Source organism: Rhipicephalus sanguineus, chromosome 11 (assembly GCF_013339695.2).
Source record: "Rhipicephalus sanguineus isolate Rsan-2018 chromosome 11, BIME_Rsan_1.4, whole genome shotgun sequence".
In the NCBI taxonomy this organism is placed as follows: domain Eukaryota; kingdom Metazoa; phylum Arthropoda; class Arachnida; order Ixodida; family Ixodidae; genus Rhipicephalus; species Rhipicephalus sanguineus.
Window position 1 is genome coordinate 140,500,488 of NC_051186.1, and position 20,677 is coordinate 140,521,164.

Genomic DNA, 20,677 nt, shown 5'->3' on the forward strand with positions numbered 1-20,677 from the left:
CACAGGAATTTACTGCGATTGCGAGGGGAATAGCAGCAACTTCTGCAGCAGAGGCTAGTCATGAAGTAGGAGCACCAGTCACACTACGAAGAGCAAGTTCATTTATGACAAGCGCAACATTGTGTGCATGTGAATCAGCACGCTGCACCCACCAGGAGCCTCCTCCTCAACGCCGATGCGGCCACTTTCTCATCCCAGTCGGGAGAGCTCCCGCGGGCTACCCTTTGTACGCCAATGAAAGCGAAGGCGGTGTGCCGCACGGCTGCCTACAAAAGCAGGTTTTTTACCTCTATGTGAGATTAAGGTTTTCTAGAAGGCTAGACGATCGGCACTGTTGGTAAAGCTTAATGAAAAATGTTAAGCGCCAAATGAACAATTTAGAAGAAAGACACAACACGGCCGCTCGTGTTGTCATTCTTCGTTCTATTGGAAACCTGTCACATTTTCTTAGCTTGATTCATACAGCCTTTGTTGATGTTTTCGTGTATGTGCATGATATGAAAAGGTGAAATCACGAATGAAATCAAATGTCGATAAATGAGCAAATGAAGATAAAAACACCCATAGCCGATTCCAAGTTGGCCCCTTTTTATTGTTTTAACGCGCCACTTCTTTGACAGCTGATATCAACAGAGCATTTTTGTTATCAAGTGCGACAATGAAGTAAGGAGCGAGGTCAATTAAAAAACGAAAAGCAGCGCCAAGTTGGCAGACAGCTTGCGTTTGAGATAATGTTCCGCGATTTGACAGTTTTGGTATCACATTGCTACATTTGATTAAGCTCATGTTGGTCATTCTTGAATATGCACGCAGTTATCCTGGGCAATTAGACAAGTAGCAGGCACCAAAAGTGATGGCCTAGCCAGCGTTACTTGCAAATGCAAATGAAAATACGCGGCTGCAGTCCCTGTGCGTTCCTTTTTATTATATTGCCATCTACCCACCAGGTACGGCGAGCATGAGCCTGCAATCCACAAGAATGGAAGATGTTCTGGGACAGTGCGAACTCTCGCTCGGAGTTGTTGTTTTGGCAGCCATCTTCCCAGCCTTGTGTGCAGTATTTGCTAGTTTCAGTCCTTCTGTAGCACGTGACAACCGGTGGAGGTGCAGGGTAGCCCCCCACTGATGTTCCAAATGCCTCCCGGTAGGCCTGTACCTGTAGTGACAACACTTGTTCACCGGGCCAGCCGAAGAATCCGATGACTACCTCCTGAGCGTGGACCTCTTCCCGAAATGACGTCAGCGACACACCAGAACGCTGTGGAAGGCGCTGCAACCGCGCCTTATACGCTGCAGAAGCCACGAGTGCCGAAGGTGTTCCATGGTTCCGTCTTCGAGGACATCGAGGACTGGCTCGCTCAATTCGAACTGGTCACCGATTTCAATGGGCGGACCGACGCCGACAAGATGAGGAATGTGTATTTCAGCCTGGAGGACGGCACTCCTACGTGGTACGAAAACCGTGAGCCCTTCCCGTCTTGGAGCGAGTTTTGCCGTCAGCTGCTGGCAAGTTGGGCCAATCCCGATCGCCGTGAATGAGCCGAGAGAGCAATTCAGTCGCGCATCCAAATGCCGAATGAAAGCGTCATGATGTACGTTGAAGACATGACGAGCCTCTTTTGTCGAGCTGACCCGGATATGGCAGAAGAAAAGAAGCTCCGCCATTTAATGCGAGAAGTTAAGGAGCAGCTTTTTGCTGGCCTCGTTCGCCACAATAATGGAAAAAGTGCTGCAGCAGCCTTCGGCTGTGTACGACTGGCAAGTGAGTGTCGCATCGTCTGTAGGCCAGACTGAAGGTGCAGGAAGTAGCATCGACATTAAATCTCTGTGCGACCTCATTTGATCGGTGGCGCGCTACGAGCTGCAAAAGATTCACTGCGTGTCTCAACCTACTGCGGGATCCATCTGCAGCCTCACCAGAAACGAGGTACAGCAGGCTCTGCAAGTGCCTCTTTCCAACAATGTCCCGCCTGTGCCAACGGAGCCTCATCGTGCAACATACGCAGAAGCTGCTAGTCGTTATACTCCTGCTTCACCGCGCTTCGTAAATCCTATGGCCTCACAATGCCCTTCCATCACTGCAGCCGATTCAGCACTTGGAGAATCGGCAGCCGATCCCAAGGAAATCTGACATATGGCGCACACCGGATAGGCGGCTGCTGTGCTATCACTGTGGTGAAGCTGGACGTGTACCAAGAATGCCCCTATCGCCGTCTTGGACTCCATGGTTTTGCCGTCGACTCGTCAAGGCCAAGACTCGGTGAAAGACCAAGAGCTATCAAAGAGTACCTCTCACAGCAGCACATGCCACTGCGGTGGCACTCGCGGTTGCCGTCTCCAAGACGATCTTCGCCAAATTTTCGGAGCTTCCCAGGGGTGGCGCAGGCGCATTCGACAAGCCCTAGATGGGGAAACTAACGACAGCGACCTTCGGGAGCGCCGCCGCTGACAATCGACGCAAGCCAGGCCTCCCATCGACGCGAGCATAGACCCGGAGCAATTCACCGACGACAGCAACGAAAACCAGAAGCAGACTTTCTTTGGACATACCTGTGGTTCTCGACGGCCGCCACGATGTTAGTGCGTTATTAGACACGGGTGCAGACTATTCGATCATGAGCGGAAAACTAGCAGAGCACCTGAAGAAAGTTCTTACGCCCTGGTACGAAACACACATTCGTACTGCCGGCAGACATGTTGTCACCCCAATCGGCATGTGCACAATCAGAGTAAGCATTTGTGGACGTACGTTTCTCACCTGCTGCCTTGTGCTTCGTGAATGTTCCTGAGACCTAATCCTGGGAGTCTACTTTTTGTGGGAGTACGGCACTAATATCGACCTCCGGGAGCGTACCGTGACTTTTCCGAGAGAGAGAGCAACTGACAAATCTGACGAGAGCCATGACAGCACGTTTTGTGTTCCTGCAGACAGCATAACGTCACCGATACTTAAGCGCGCACAGACAAGGACAAAGGGAGGTGACGACAACACAAGTGCTTAACAGTGCCTCCACGTTCGAGTGTCCTGGTTGATGTGTTGTGCGACAAGTTATGTGATGGTGAGGCTATCGCCGAAGGCAAATTCATGCTTTTGCTCTCGCTAGGTATCTGTGCGGCCCGCAGCCTCGTCACGCTTTCTCATGGACGTTCTGTGCTGCTTGCCAACAATTTCAGTAATGAGTACTGGCACCTTTTTTGTCACACCACCATCACTTCTGCATACCCTGTCGCAGACGTTGCCAAACGTTTCACATCTACATCCGTGGACAATGGGCTTTAACCGACATCGAGACGTGACTTCGTCACTCACCAAGGTTGATATTAATTCGACCCTCTCGGAGCAACAACAGACAGCGCTGTGTGAACTATTACTTCAATTCAAAGAGTGCTTTGCGTCCACCTCGAAAGTTTGCCAGACGCCAATCACCAAACACCGAACACAGACGCCTCACCCATAAAACAACAGCCTTACCGCGTTTCGGCAAAGGAACGTGATGTGATAAATGCACAAGTCGAAGAGATGCTGCAAGATGATGTTATACAACCTTCCAGGAGTACCTGGTCATCGCCGGTTGTTCTCAAAAAAAGACGGAACGCTGCGCTTCTGCATGGACTACAGAATGCTTAACCGTGTGACTAAAAAAGACGTCTATCCACTGCCCCACATCGATGATTCACTCGACAGACTGCAGCGGGCCAAGTATTTTTCATCTATAGATTTGAAAAGCGGGTACTGGCAGATTGAAGGTGATGAACGAGATCGCGAAAAAAATGCCTTTGTTACACCGGATGACCTGTTTGAATTAAAAGTGCTTCCCTTCGGTCCATGTTCCGCACCTGCGACATTCCAGAGAATGATGGACACTGTTCTTACCAGTCTAAAGTGGCACACTTGCCTAGTTTATCTGGATGACGTCGTTGTGTTTTCTGTTACCTTTGAGGAGCACCTGAACCTCATGCTGAAGCCAGAAAAATGCCACTTTGGTTACAAAGAACTTAAGTTTCTCGGCCATGTTGTGAGCACAGATGGTGTTCAATCTGATCCTGACAAGAGCATCGCCGTTGCCTCGTTTCCTGTTCCCCGTGACAAGACGTTGCTTTCTGGTACATTGCGCGTGCTATTGCCGCTTCATCGCCAATTTTTCCAGGACTGCGGAACCGCTAACTCGACTGATTCGTGAAGACGTACCGTTCGTCTGGAATGAAGAGCAGGACGCGGCTTTCACTGAGCTACAGGATCATTTGCAGACACCACCAGTCCTCGCTCACTTTGACCTGGATGCCGATACTGAGATTCATACTGATGCCAGCAACGGGGGTCTTGGTGCCATCCTCATGCAAGAACAAGAGGGCGTGGAGCGAGTGATAGCGTACGCCAGCCGCACTCTCTCCTGCGCCGAGGTAAACTACACCACGTCAGAGAAAGAGTGCCTCGCGGTTGTGCGGGCCATGATGAAGTTTAGGCCTTACCTTTACGGACATCACTTCAAGGTAGTGACCAAACATCATTTGTTGTGCTGGTTAGGCAACCTACGTGATGCGTGCGGGTGACTGGCACGATGGAGTCTTCGTCTGCAGGAATTCGATTTCACTATCATCTACAAATCAGGCCGCAAGCACGAAGATGCTGATTCGTTGTCCCGTGCACCTGTCGAAGCTTGTGACTAGGACGTGGAGGATGACAGCGGCTTCCTTGGGGCCCTTACTACAACGGATCTGATTACATGACAGCGCAAGGATGCCGAAATCCATGCCATCATCGAAAACCTCAAAGGGCGCAACTCTCCCATACTTCGACGTCTGTCGTCGTTCTGCCTGCGAGGTGGTGTTCTGTATAAGAAAAACTCGAACGGCAATGAAAAAACCTACCTTCTAGTCTTACCCACTGACATGCGTGACGACATTCTTCTTGCCTGTCACAATGAGCCCACATCTGGTCACTTAGGTTCCTCTCGAACTCTCGCCAGAGTTCGACAAGCGTACTACAGGCCCAAGCTTTCCGCATCCGCTAAGTGGTACGTAAAAGGCTGCCGTAAACGTCAACGCCGCAAATCCCCGTCACTGAAGCCCACGGGGCTTCTGCAGCCGATCATACCACCTAGGGTGCCATTCGACCAAATAGGAATGGATTTATTGGGCCCCTTTCCGTTGTCATCTGCTGGGAACAAGTGGATCATTGTGGCCACAGAGTATTTGACGAAATACGCAGAGACAAGGGCACTACAGCACGCTACGGCTTCCGATGTTGCCCAGTTTTTCATAGACCAGATCGTTCTTCGACATGGCGCCCCATCATGCGTAATTACGGACAGAGGAACAGCTTTCACAGCCCAGCTCATTGACGATGAATTCAAGCTTAGCTACACGAGCTATCGCAAGACCACAGCATATCATCCACAGACCAACAGCTTGACAGAGCGACTGGACGAAACCATCGCCGGCATGTTATCCATGTACGTAGATGTCCGGCAAAATACGTGGGATCAGGTCCTACCGTACGTCACATTCGCATACAACACTGTCATCCAGGAAACTATGCGATTCACGCCTTTTCATCTTGTCTATGGATGTAAGGTCCAGACTATGCTGGATGCTATGCTTCCACATGATTGCGACGTTTTGCTCACACCTGATGCTGTGCAACTTACCCAATACGCCGAAGAAGCTCGCCAATTAGCGCGCCTGCACATTACGCAACAGCAGAGTGCAGATGCATGCCGTTACAATGCTCGCAATCGACAAGTCGAATACCATTCACGTGATCAAGTTTGGGTGTGGACTCCAGTTCGCCACCAGGGGTTGTCTGAAAAACTGCTCAGTGGCTACTTTGGACCCTACAAAGTGTTGCGACGCGTTAGTGACGTGAACTACGAGGTTGTCCCCGATGGCGCCTCGTCGCCCCGGCATCGAAAGCACCCTACAGAGGTTGTGCACGTTGTGCGACTGAAGCCGTACTTCACGCGGCAGTGTGACTCAACCTTGTTGCTTTGTTTTTGTCTATGTGCATACTTTCTACTGGTTTACTCTTCTTCGTCTTTGCATATCCACTTGCAGAGCATCGAAAAGATGCTTGTTTTTTCAAGAGGGGGAGTTAAGCCACCTGCTTACCAGGTACGGCAAGCGCGAGAAGCAAACCACAAGAATGGAAGAAGATGTTCTAGGGCAGCACACTCTCTCGCTCAGAGTTGTTGTTGTTTTGGCAGCCATCTTCCCAGCCTTGTGTGTGTCTCTCCGCCGGTGCAGTGTTTGCTAGTTTCAGTCCTTCTGTAGCACGTCAGAATATGTTTGTGCGTTTTTTTTATATATATGTCAAAGAAGTTTGTCTCAGGCATTGGGCATAACAAACCAAGAAACAATAAGTCTTTCAGCAGTATAAATAGCCTCAGAAATTTGGGAAATAAACGGGTACTCTGGAGTTGAGGGGAAAAACAAACCTACTCTTTCTACGATTGCCCTGATTGAGTCATGATACTGATGCAAACTAATTCAAGTTAACGTTTTGTCTTGAACGAACCACAGTCATTGAAAGAAGCACACTATTTTTATACTTGCACGTCGATGGCACCAAAACAGCCTTCAAATGTACACATTTACCCCCCTAAATTCTACCAAAAGCCTTTAAATTTTCTCGAAATGGTGCCACGCTGATAAATCTGCAGATTGTGTTCAATTCTTGTAAACTACAGAAAGTTCAATGCGAAGAATTATCTTTCAAAAGAAAGCTTGCGCTATTCATAGCTTGGCACGATGAAATTCTCAGTGGCACATTGTCAAGGTGTAAATCTTTGTCCCCGCCGAGTTGCCGTAAGTATCCATATTATGCACTGAGCAAGCATCAAAAGGCAGGCTACATTAACAGCACTAACACAGGAAAAAGAAAAGAAAACAGCGCTCGTCCTCACGTTTTCTTCGTCCAGTGTTCAGGTCTTATTCGAGACATATTATCGCATCCAGAAACGTAAGAGTTGTTACTTCAATTGAAAACCATTCTGACATACTACATTAAGTTTTTGTTCCTCTTGGACAACGGTGCAGAACAATGCAACCGACACTTAGCTGCCATAGTCACCAAGGGCAAGCAGACGCGACCGCTGCCGTCAAGAGGCGTTCGCAGCTGCGTGGAGTTAGATATGCAACGTGCTGTTTAGAAACGTCACAGGGAAGCAAGAAATGGTTCATCGAGGCGTTAACTGCACATGCGTAGATCAGAACAAGCTTTGATCATAGAAGGAAAACAATTTTTGAAGTTGAGCGGTCACTGCTAAGTGTCGGCTCGGTACATGCCTTTCACAACGCAGCAACTCATGGTGATGGGTCATTCCATGCCAACTGTCCTGGACTTCAACAAATAACATTATCCTGTTACTACCAACAGCACCTGTCCTGTGGTTTCTTCGTCCTCGTCCTGTGTGCGCTGTTTCAACCAAAGATGAACGCCTACCAACTCGCTCAAGTTTCCATTTTTAAACATTATCCTCACTTGTGTTTGAAGAAAACGTTTTTTTTTTTTGTGCCTTGCCTGCTTTTCTAAATTTTCAATGATAGCAATACCTGGTCTACCAAGCATCTTGCAACAAAAAGTTATTTCGCACATGCCTATGAATTTGTTTTCGTGTGACTGAAAGGCATTAAATTTTTATGTAAAACAATTTGACATGAATTTCTTTTTTACAATTACAAAGCAGAGAGATATGTACAAATCTTTAGGTATTAACATTTTCTTTGAAATGTAATGTTCTCAAAGTAGCCATTCCAACTACTGCATGTGCCCAGAGGCAGCTAAAAATGTTTAAGAGATAAAAAAAACTTCAGCTGTACTCGAATAAAAGATGCTAAGTTATGTTTTCAGCATATTTAGTTGAGTAAAAATATTAAATTTAGTACATTGCACAATACCATTTAACCCATATATGCCCAAACTAAAAAAAAATGACAAAAATATTTTTTTCACGAAAAGTGTGCTTCTACTCTCAAAAGAAAGCACAAGTTCTTTATTTACTGCCAGGTAAACGCAACACTGATTTTCAAGCCGTCGTATACATATAGGACACTGGGCATTATGGGTGCTATGTGCAGATGTGGTAAGCCTTGAAACATTTCATGTGCACGCCGACATTGCACTTCTCCCTCTACATGACGTCTTTCATACAAAGCACGCGTTTGTCCGGAGAAAGCGGTCGGCATGTGGCAGCATGAAAAGCAAGCAATGTCTAGGCTTGCACACATTGAGAATGAGGCCTGCTTGATGTGCTGTAGGTGGCGCTAGTCATCAGCTAAAGAAATAGCGATGCACCAAGACGGTGCACCAAAGAAGCGTCCTATATGTAGGACACTGGGCATATATGGGATAACGGCGTTTATTTCAGGAAGTTTAGATTTTGATTTTAAGCTAGGAAATATTCTGCAATTTAAACTCTGACGCCCTACAATGGCATTACTGTGCGCGCTCTTCGTTGCAGTGATACACTGGGGCTTTCGGGTAAGCCCGACTTCGTGCGACCGAAGCGAGAAAGATGCGATGCGTACATTATCCGATGGTCCAGGAAGCCTCTCAATAAGCAGCGAATAACTGAGGAGAGATTGGTGGTGCAAAAGGGAGAGGTTGGAGGGTCGTTAGGTTGGATATAGGTCAGGCCCAACGATATGGGGAGGACAAAGCGCTCACCGTATTTTGAGCTGTTCCCGGGCAGGTTTCAAGCAATGCTTGAAACTTGCCTGGGAGCAGCGGAATGACTTTTGTGTCCTGGTGAGATTTACACACCTAGTGTGGGCTTCTCTCCTTTTGGCAGTGTCCAAGTGCTGCCATCTATGGAGCCTGCTTAATCCTGTGTTGTTTGTAGCGTCTCCCTGCCATAAGCGCATCACCAAGACCACACGAACCAACTAACCCCTTTGGTTGCACTTGCAATTTTTTCACAGCAATGATCTTTCAAAATAATGAACAATTTTGAGCATTCCCTTGAGATTCGTTGTGTCGAGATTTGACTGTAGCTGCCTTAGATGCCGGCACACGCCAGGCAAACAAGTAAGTCATATGTCTGACTGAACAATTTGCAGCAATACAGAATTATCAGGCTTTCACAAGAATGGCCATGTAAAGCAACAGCTGCTGTACTCACCAACCATGCCGGGCAGTGCAGCCAGACAGCACGGATCAACAACAAAAGGAGGCCGTGGAGCCCCATGGTCAGGACGCCGGTCGGGTCCACTGGCAGGCATTGGCAGGAGTGCGGAGGGTGCCACGCTGCGGCCACCACTGGCAACCTCGTGCAGTGGTACTGCTGCATGCACAAATATACAACCTTTCCCAAATTCCTGAGGAGGCCCCAACCAGCTGAACCGCCTAAACACGGAATCTTTCAATCACCTATCATCTTTATTGTTGCTTTGTATGGGCGAATGAAGAGTGAATTCTGTTCCCAACAGTCAGACGAATTGAGCTTTCTCTCGTAAATACAACAAACTTCTAACCACTCGTTTCAGTAGTGGCTACAAAAAGCATTTCAGATATGCATTTGGGCTGGTTGGTTCATGATTACGAGTAGGAAAACAGTGCTAAGAAGACAGGACAAAGAAAGGCCACAAACCATGGCACCGTGGTTTGGGCCCTTTCTTCATCCTGTCTTCTTAGCACTGTTTTCCTACTCGTATTCAGATATGCATTTCAACAGGAACATCAGGCTTGAGCTGGAGCTTGCTCCGACAGCACTCAGTTGCATGTTCAAGAGGAGATGCCTGCCGTAACTGCGTAAAGTTATGTGCACTTCTTCTGGCCAGCTACTGTTTCAGGTTGCTGCGAAAAATGGTAACAACTTAATTGTAATTGTCAGGCTTTTTGAACAAGTCACCATTTGCAACCCACGTGCAGAGACAGCTTACCAGCCATGGGCAAGTAGCCATGGAAGAGGACATCACCACAGGACGACTGGTGCAGGTCTTCGCACAGGATCAACCGCTTCACTGCATGGCAGAAACATGGCATGAGCTCGAGCAGCAGTTGGAAACAGTAGCTTTGCTTCACAGCTGCTAATCACATTTGAAATAGCCAAAGACTGCCGGGTTTCTACCAAAACCCTTGTGCCTCATCATGAAACGAAGAAAAGGGCTCGCACAATTGTTCAGTCCTATGCCTTTCATATCAACCACTGCTGGCTCGCCTCGGTAAAAACACACATGGAGCCCCATTCAAACTTAGAAGGGTAGCGCTAGTAGACACGGACTAGAGGAAGACACACGGACACACAGATGGAAGCCTGTAAATTGGCCCTTTTAAACTATCCTAAATATGTCTACTCACTACGACATAATTCTTCCTTTTGCTAGTTGGCAAGGTACCCACGTACCTGTGCAGCTGCACATGTTGTTGATAATAATTATGCCTGTGTGCTTTATGACTGGTGGGTCTTTAAACCAACCAGTCGTTGCACAATTCACGTTTTGATGCCTGGAGTCATTCCACACTTCAGCCACGTGATCTTACATTTGTTATTGACACTCCTCACACCACATAACATTCATATAGTAGTGTCTTTTTTTTTACCGAAGCAATTTCGAGCACGGGCATGGCTCTGTGGTAGAATACCTGCTTGCCAAACAGAAGTCGTGGGTTCGATTCCCACTCGAGCCAAATATTTTTAGATGCGAAGTATCTTAAGGCGGAGCTCAATCCGGTGGTGGTGGTGTGCGGCGTGACCACCCCTACTGCGCATGCGCATACCCTCTCCACACACATCCTCTCCACTCACCCTCTCCCCTTCCCCTTTCCCTCTCCCCTCCCCCTTTCCTCTCTTCCTCTGAAACGCGGGCTAGACATGCCGAAATTCTCTCCTGCGCAACGCCGCGATGAGCTCGAGCGCATGCGCGTCCCCTCCACTTCTCTCTCCTCTCACACGCTGCCCCCCTCTCGCCCGCCTGTCGACCGCGTTCCCCGCTCGCCCTGTGAGAATTAACGGCCAGGCTAGATGGAAAATACGACGAGCGTAGCGTCCCTCTTCGCGTTCCGCGACACGAGGTCGGTAGCATGCCCAACGAACGCCAACGGAACGCGATCGTGCAAGTGCTCCGGCTTCGCATCGCCTCATGGTCCCCTTTAGCGGGAGATGGTGTAATTTTTTATTATTTCTTTATTTATATCTATCTCGAATTTAGCTCACAACCAACGACACCAACGCCGGAATCAGAATTTCAACGAAACAAGCTCTTTAACGTTATTGCTTTAAAAGAAAAAGAGAGGTCTTTGCCTGCAACATTGGTGGGCACAAACTTCTCATGGCCAACAAGCACTTTCAATACATCTTCAATTTTCTCGTGTTTGCCAGCAAACCAGCTCACTGCAGCATCCAGTGGAGTTTGCGGTGTACAGACTGGGCGCTACTGAGTGCAGAGTCCGTTGTTCCATGCATGAACGTAGCGTGCAGCCCCATTAAAATAAAGCTGGGGGCGAGTAAGGCAGATAGTTGCTCTGACTGTGAGAGCATTACAGCGAATGCTCGAAGAAAAACATGTCTGTGTTGAAAGCAATCACTGCTATATTTACTCGTTTATTTCATAGATAGCTTTGTTAAATCGATTTTGGTGGCCAAGTTTACCTAAATTTAGGTTGAACATCTTGATGACAACACTGAACCCTGCACAGTGTTGTCATAAACCCCGAACTGAACTGTTCGGGTTTTATGTCACAAAACCACTATATGACTGTGAGGGACACCGTAGTGGAGGACTCTGAAAATTTTGACCATCTTGTGTTCCTTAATGCACACCCAAATCTAAGTACAAGAGCCTCTAGCATTCTGCCTCCATCGAAATGCAGTGGTGATTTGATCTCATGACCTTCGGGTCAGCAGTCGAGCACTACAACCACTAGACCACCGGGTGGGTAACACTGAACCCTGCTAGGGAAGGGAAATTCATTCACAGATCGGGAACTTCGTAAGATCAAGTTTCGTTAGATCAAACTTTAACCAACAAACAAACAGTGGAACAAAAATGCAACAAAAAATGTTTTTACAGGGCACTCTCCAGGAAAGCAACTTCATCTGGCAATAACAAAAAAGACAGCATGCTAATACACTTGCTACCAGTTTGTATGTTATGAAAGGCTTCGACAGTCACCCTTTCAGTCTGGTCCCTCAATTGAAACAAGAACTTTGTGCTTTCAAGAAATGGTCTACAGGATGTGTTTATTCCGCCATCATCTTTTCCTCTGCATCTATTACACTGTAGGACCTAAGTGCCTCCTGCATTGTTCATTACATGCCACTGGTGTTCCCGTCCCCTTTCATTAAAACACCTTCCCGTCTGTCCAATACACGAGCAGTCAAACGTAAGGGGAATTGAATAGACCACCCCACAAACACACTCTGTGTAATTTGTTTGGTGTACTAGGGAACTCTTACTGTTTCCTGTTACAAAATGGCACACTCTACTGAGGGAGAAGAGTTGAGACCTGGGCCAGTTGGTTGATGATACTTGACGAAAGCCAGCAAAAGAACGGGACACAAGAAAGACGCCGACACAAACACCGCTGGAAGCGGTGTTTGTGTCTGCCTCTTTCTCGTGCCCCGTTCTTTTGCTGGCTTTCGTGAAGTGCTACTGAGGGAGCCGAGAAGACAACCGGTACGGGGTTAAGGTCGTCTTCTCGGCTCTCTTTACACTCAGTAGAGTGTGCAGGAAACAGTAGAAGTACTCCCCAGTGCTCAACAAGGCACCAAACAAATTACACTGTGTTTGTGGGGTAGTCAATTCAATTTCCCTCACATGTGACAGCTTGTATATTGATGAGAACTAACAGACAATCAAGCCAAGGAAAGTATAAGAGACGTTATTTATAGTAAAATGTGATATAGATGAGAAGAAATTAAAGTGGACGAAAAGATAACTTGTTGCCGGCACAGACCGAACCTGAAACCTTAAAATAACACGTCCAATGCTCTGTCAATGCAGCTACGGCGGCAGTCATCCTCCTGTCCACTTTATTGGGTATGTATGTGCATTTAAACCTGGGAGTGTTAATGCAGCCATGACGGCGAGTGTGTAACAGTCTTTTTTCTGCCTGCTTGTGTCATGTAGCACGTTATCTTTTTACGAGCTGGCAACTACCAATAATCCCTCGCATACTACCTGAAGGCATGAAGTCTGCCACAACAAGACCGTTGCTATGAATGAACGAAAGAAGAACTTCTTGGGCTCGTTTTTTTCTTTGTTAGACACAACATTAATGAGAACTAACAGACAATCAAGCCAAGGAATGTATAGGGGATGTTACTTGCAAAAATGTGATATAAATGAGAAGAAATTCAACTCAATGAAAAGATAACTTGCCGCCGACAGGGATTGAACCTGCAACCTTCGAATAATGCGTCCAACGCGCTATCAATTGAGCTACGGCGGCTTGTATATTGGACAGACAGGAAGATGTTTCAATAAAAGGGCACGAAAACACCAGTGTCATGTAATGGAAAATGCAGGAGGCACTTTGGTTCTACATTGTAACAGATGCGGAGAAAAAGATGAGGGCGGAATAAACACATCCTGTAGACCCCAATTCTTGAAAGCACAAACTTCTTGATTGAATCGAGCGACCAGACTGAAAGGGAGACTGTCGAAGCCTTTCATATCATACAAACTGGTAGCAAGTGTATTAGCATGTTGTCTCTTTTGTTATTGCCAGATGAAGTTGCTTTCCTGGAGAGTGCCTTGTAAAAACATTTTTTGTTGCTTTTTTGTTGCTTTTTGTTCCACTGTGGGTTGGTTCTTATGCTAAAACTGCGGACGGCTGCCAGCCTTTCACGGGAGTCTTACTGTTTTACTTGGTCCCCTTTATTTCCGTCTCCTTCACCTTTACTTCTGTTAACTGTTGTTTTTTCATTGTGCCTTATTGTAGAGGTCGCCACAGCTGAGCCCTTTATTTAGGCTGCCACCGGAGCGTGGCGCCACTTGTAACTTGTGTGCCTATATATGTTCGGGCCCAATAAAGAGAGGGTACTCTTTCATCTGAGCAAGCAGCGTGTTCGTGCCTCTGCGGCACTAACCATGCGACATGGTGTCAGGAGCGAAAGAATAACGCCCCCAGCCTTAGGCCTCACCATAACAGGACGACAAGCACGATGTCCCTCGAAACCAGCGAGCCGCCGAAACATTACAGCGTCAACCTCCAGCCACCGGCACCGTTCAACTTCACGAACCCAGCATCCACGATGACATGGCTCAGCCGCTACGAAGACTACGAAGCAGTTGCGGGACTGACAAAAGCGGCAGAAGACGTGCAGGTATGCTCACTACTGTACTGCATGGGCCCGGAGACCCACCCGCTCCTCGGGACATTCTCGCTCAACGCCCAGTCACTCGCCTCATGCCAAGTCGTTGCCACCCACTTCACAGAGCACTTCGTGTACCTGGCAAACGAGCTATACGATTCATCGCAGTTCTACAGACACGTTCAGCTACCCAACGAAAGCGTTGACACGTACTACGCAGAACTGTGCAGGAATGTGAAGCGCTGTAACTACCCGTCAGCTGCTGTCGAAGAAAAGCTCGTACAGGACTGGTTCATCGTCAGCCTCCGTGACTCTTGTCTCTCAGACCAGCTGTGCCAAAACGCGAAGCTGACACTCAAGGAGGCACGGACACAAGCCCGTCACTCTGAGGATGCCGACAAGGAAAAGGCATCGTCCCAGAACAGAACCAAGTATTACCGCAAGCTCAATCTTGACGCCACAAAAGCTAACAAGTTTGCCTCTCATCGTCGCTCCGAAGCTAAGCCTACTACACCACAGCAGAGTGCTAACGCGAACCGTCCACATGCGAATTCTGTGACCGCGCGCCTCACCGACGTTCGGAATGCTCGGCTCGCGGAAGTACAAGCAGAACAAGCTCGGCTCCATTCACTTGCACGGCGTCGGGACGGCCGCCACAGCCAAATTCATCGACGTCACCGTTGACAACTACATAGCGCAGTTCAAGGTCGACTCCGGAGCCGAAATATCCGCCGTTCCAAGCAACTTCCCTGCGCTGCCTGCCAAGCTCAACCAAGTCGACCGTCTGCTCACCGGCCCTGGAGCACAGCCACTTCGCGTGCTAAGCTCGTATTTGGCACGACTTCGGTGGCAAGGGAAGACAAGTTGTCAGTGCCATAGAGTTTCCTACAATTACCTAGAGGGAACTCTGGCACTGCGATCATTCAGCCACAATGGGAATGATGGGGAGTACATGGATATGCCTAATCTTCGTGCTTACGACTTCGAACGCACCTGTGGCTTTTTTTATTGCTGTGTTTTGGCGTTCGTTTCGGATAAAAGAATGGACCATTGTGAACCTCGGGACCAGATTTGAATTGGTGAGCCTAAAGAGATTAAAGTGGTGAAGTGGAACTGCCGATTTTTGCTAACTTTGTCGTGCGACAAAGCAGATGCAGATGACGCGTAGCCAAACGTAGCCAAAAGAACGAAGTTTAGACAAATCCATTTCCTACCCATCGTTCCCATGCTGGCTGAAGCGCCATGCGTTGCAGCTCCCATAGACGCTAGTGCCATAGTTCCCTCTAGTGTATCCATAGGAAACTCTATGGTCAGTGCCTCTATGTGATCCAGTCTCTCACTGTGCCTCTTCTGGGACTGCCAGCACTGCAAGCCCTCCAAGTAGTGAGATTTCTTGACAAACTCAAGACTCCAAGAGAAACGCTGCACAATGAGCTGTTCAAGGGATTTGGCACTCTCAAGGATGGAACCTGATGCCGTGCCTTTCTGACTAAGTATCCCTCGCAGGATCCCCATCCCGCTACTCGAGATCATCCGCCTCGACCTGGACAAATTGGAAAGTGCGGGCGTGATCCAGAGGATAGACAAGCCAACACCATGGTGCTCCGGACTTGCCATCGTCCGGAAAGACGATGGTTCCTACCGGCTGTGCGTCGATTTGACTCAACTGAACAAGATTGTCCTCCGCGAACGCCATATTCTACCAACGGTTGATCAAGTCCTTGGCCTACTCGGCGACACAACAGTTCATAGTTAATTTACAGCCCGGCTTAGCACTCTTTTGGACACAACAGTTTTCTCAAAGCTGGACGAGACTACAAGCTTCCACCCCAGGTGAAGCTCTCTGGAGATTCCCAAGAGCTCATGACGTTCATCACCCCATATGGCCGACACTGCTTTTGCCGGCTCCCCTTCGGCATCACCTCCACGCCACAGTACATCCATAAACAGATGGCAAGAATCCTGGAAGGCCAAGAAGGAGTCGCCAGTATGATAGATGACATTCAGGTTTTTGGACGCACCCGCCAGGAACATGACGCAAGACTGAGCCAGGTGCTATCTCACCTTGCAAAAGCAGGTATCACAATGAAAACGGACAAGTGCCGTTTTGGGGCATCTGAGATCTCCTTCCTTGGAGTCGTCGTCTGAGCATAGGGCATCAGGCCAGATCCAGGCGAGGTCGCAGCAGTGAAAGCCATGGAAGCTCCAACAGACATTGCGGGCATTAGACAACTGCTCGAAATGGTTAATCATCTCGCCAGAATCCTGCCATACATTTCATACATCACAACATCATAGCCTTGCTGAACAAATCTGCGCCGCGCTTAAAAGGGCAAACTGCTGTGAACATGGTTCCCGTGGGGGAGCCGAAACGTCAATACATTTGTTTTTAAATCATTTGGTCGGTGTCCGGATCCCTTTAACTGGTATGTTTCATCCCGGCCAGACAGGTTTCCGTCATACTCTCAACTTCAAGTCAGTGAGTGGCAACGTTACTAGAACAAACTCAGTTTCAAAGCTCTGCATCTTCGCCAGCGGAGGAGGGTGGTCCGAACGGCGGTCACGAGAACTAGCGGCGCTGCATTTCCGTCTTGCGCCACTATCGGCACGTCGTCTGCTGCCACAGCATAACGCTGCGGTCCGCCGCGCAGTTGCTCGCGGCAACTGCGTGGCAACTTTCTTATTGTACTAGTTAGGTGGATACTTAGGTGGATATGCATAAGGTCGTCTGTATGCATTGGCCTGTGTGCGTTGTTTATTTATTGGCTAAGAATCAATGTTCTGTCTATATTGCCACGCCGACTTCTTGTTTTATTTTGATGTATTCGGGTTTGACCAGCAAGGACGATTATCAACGCTCGACGCTGTCCGCGAAGCAGTGTTCAAGAAGCTTCGCGATTGTAGTAGATCGTTGTGGTAAGACTGCGCGCCGCACGCGAATATTCCAGCTTTGTCGAGAGATAACGCCGCCACCAGCGATATCGCTGGAAAGTTCGATAGCGCCTGTATAAAAGCCGACGCGCTTGACCGCTTGTCAGTTGATCGACGGTCGACGCTCTGTTCACCGCTATCAGTGTATTGCTGTAGTGTGACTTTCAGTTTCCCGGCCACAAGTTCGGCCAAATGAAGAGTTTCATCTCGGACCTGCTGACTGCTGCTTTCGTCGACGTCATGACCCTGTGACAATATTCGAGCTGTCTACATTGCGCATAACTTCAAAGCATAGGAGTTTCTAAGCCAATGAGGGTTTTCAGCGTAATTTTTATAACTACCACCACAATTTTAGCCGCTGCCGTCTTATCTAGACCAAGAACAACCAAACACATTTGTAAAAGCCTTTATAGTGTACAAAGAAGCGTACTTACTCGAGATACAAAAACGTTCTAGGAAAACAGTACTCATGTTGTCTATAATTTATTGAAAAGAACTTTCTCCAAAAACATTACCAATGCTTTGCAATGTTTACAAGATATGTTTTCGCGACGGTTAAAGAGATACTGACCCAGAATCAGAAAATTTTACGAGAACTCGGTAAATGAAATCTCAGTGTGCTATTACATCGAATAGATGTCGTCTCTCAGCAATTTTTTCAGCGGATAGTTGTATTTTCGGTGTCTCATCTTTCTATGTCGCATCCTTCTACGGTGCCTTAAACAATTCGAACAGATCGGCCGTGATGTGAGCACCGAGCAGTTATTCACGCGTACTCTGTCGCTAGAAGAGTCATCAGTATTGAACTTCAGTTTTGCAACTTCACCGAGCAGATATTCCATGCCCGCAGCACTTCTTACACTGTACGACAGCCGTTTGCGTTTCGTGCTGTAGCCGTTCACTACGCAGTTAAACTGCTCGCCAACCACAATCATTTTTTGCACAAGTAAGTCTCCGTTCCCGAAGCAAAGTGTGGGATTGGGCTAGTTGGTATTAAATTAGTAAACTGCTCAGCGCAAAAAAATTTACACGGTACACATAGAAAAGACGAGGACCAGCGCTGGTCCTCATCTTTTCTATGTGTACCGTGTCAAATTTTTACGCTGAGCAGCCCGTTCCCGAGCCCACGAGTGTAAAATATTCCGCACATCTTGTTCAATACCTCGTCGTAAAATCTCTCGAAAATCCACTGCTTTGAAGGCATAGCGACAGCTGACAACTGATCGAATGTCAGTGTGATGCAACTCTCAGTCTCGGTAGCGTATATAGGTAATCGCCTGCCTTTCGTCTTGCTGTTCTATTTCTGGCGGCTCCTCCAAACTGGGCACTGGGCTCTCGCGGGACGCCATGCGTTTTGGGGGGGATTTGCGCCTAAACCCCCAACATTTTAGCTTTGAAATGTGGGGTGGAAGTGCTGGGAACAAGCGCGGCATGGCACCGGGCGCGCGTTTCCACTTTCAATGTGGGATCAAAACTTCTTGTCCCGCAATGACACGACGATACTGCTTTACAATGTCGTCACTCTCAAAACGAACGTCACAGACCTTGCATTTCGCAGTAAGCTTTCTATCTTTGCGATGAAAAGCTTGAATGGCGTAGTGTCGTTTGGAGGTCCGAAAAAGTGTCGTGAAGCGGAGTCGTCGTTGCGGTAGCCGCTCTTGCAGCCCGGCGCAAAGCAAGTCGGCATACCGCACTGTGAATGTGTTCACCCTCGTTACGCTTCGTACATCATGCACATGTCATCGTACAAGACGCTAAACCTGGTCAAGAACAGTCGCAAAAATGAGGAGCCAACAAAGCGCAGACATCGCTCTAACCCACGTGCGCTCGACGCTCGTACATCGGCGGCGCCGATCACAACAAGCGCGAGCCGCGGGAGCTAGACATGACTGCAGCGCCACTAGTTCTCACGACCGCCACGCGGGCCGCCTCTCCGGCGGAGCTTTTAAACTGAGTTTGTTCTAGTAACGTTGGTGAGTGGGGTGTGGCAGCATGAGCAAGAAGCAGCATTAGAGAAAATTAAGGAACTCTTAACGTCAGACAGGTGCACGGCCAAGTACCATGGGTTGTATGCCACTACAGTGTCGGCATATGCAAGCTCGACTGTACTTGGCGCAGTCTTGCTACAGACACAACCCTCTGGACAGTGCCGCCTAACACATTCGCTTCGAGGTCAATGACAAAGACCGAACAGCATTACAGCCAGACAGAAAAAGATGCTCTGGCAACGACATGGGCTATCCAAAGGTTCCGCGAGTTCGTCCATGGCATCACCTTCGACGCCGAGACCTGCCGCTCGCTTCACTTCTGGGCAAGATGGATGTGGACGTGTCGCCGCCTCATATTCAGAGACTACGACTTAAGACCATGAAATACCAGTTCTGCATGCTGTACATACCAAGAAAGCTGCTAGCCATACCTTGTCCCATGTCACCCACAAAGCATCCACTCCCGTAGACACAGTAGAACTCTTTGCAGCACAGGTAGTCGGCTGCATTTCAGAAGTCTTGCCACTCAGCCTCGAAGACGTACGACAGGCACAAGAGCCCGATGGAGAGTGCAAGGCACTCACCTCCTTCTGTCAGCAAGGTTGGCCACAAAAGTCCAAGATGCCGCTGCACCTCTCAAAGTACACCTCTGTGGTAGACGACCTTTCCGTCTGTGATGGTATTCTGCTGAAAGGTGCCCGGAAAGTCATCCCATCGTCCCTTCGGCCAGTGGTCTTGATGCTGTTGCACAAAGGTCATCAGGGCATCAACAGGTCCAAAGCCCTAGCTCGGGAGTCAGTTTGGTCGCCCGGTATCTCGGTAAACATTGCCTCTCTCATCACGAACTGCGAACAGTGCACTTTGTTATGATCGGATTTCACGACTTGGCGCCACTGGGCTGTGGGAATGATTTGGCGGCATCTGCCGTTTTCTTCATTGTCAACATAACCCGAAGTGCACCTGATGTGGCAACAACACGGTACTCGTGTCCTGAACCCCTCAAGGCTGTAAGTGCACCTCGTCAAGCGCCTTGGACACACTCGGCCAAGTTTGACGGTTTTATGGCCTAGAAGTGAACTATTTGCAGTCAAGGTTGCTTGGAAGAAGCGGTCACTTGTGCAGCGCTTTGTCCAACGATCTGAGATGCACCGGACATTTAGCCAAGCGCCTGAGATCCCTCATTGGGAACCTTTCCCACATTTTGCGTTGCCTTTGCGGTTTTGTGACCTGGCTGGGAGCTTTCCGTCAGCTGCGCCGGCGCCGTTATCAAGTTAAGGAAAGACTGACTGCAAGCCAGTTTTCAGGAATTTGCGCTGTCGCGACCCCTTCACTGTGTGTGGTACCCTATTGTGTCTTGTGTGCGCCGCCTGTCAAGCCGTTTCCCTCTTTCCTGAGGTGGGAAGGGGGCGGTGCTTGACCTTTCCCCTTTGGGGGTGGAGATGAAGACAATGTGTTGATTTGACTGTTCTGGAGTCAATAGTTTTCTCCAACAGGAAATCTGGG

The 20,677-nt window shown here is 48.5% G+C and overlaps 1 protein-coding gene across 5 annotated transcripts in view; it reads right to left on the reverse strand.

The window, feature by feature from the left end:
- Positions 1–20,677, reverse strand: part of LOC119374811 (SH3KBP1-binding protein 1) — a 739,328-nt gene that overhangs the window by 501,340 nt on the left and 217,311 nt on the right. For 4 of the 5 annotated variants that reach the window (XM_049411036.1, XM_049411037.1, XM_037644999.2 and 1 more), the window contains 2 exons: positions 9,880–9,960; positions 9,120–9,281 (listed from right to left, as the gene is read on the reverse strand). In XM_049411036.1, coding sequence (XP_049266993.1) covers positions 9,120–9,281; positions 9,880–9,960 — 243 coding nt within the window. The remainder of the gene's footprint in view (positions 1–9,119; positions 9,282–9,879; positions 9,961–20,677) is intronic. The other variant, XM_037645000.2, reaches the window with a different exon arrangement.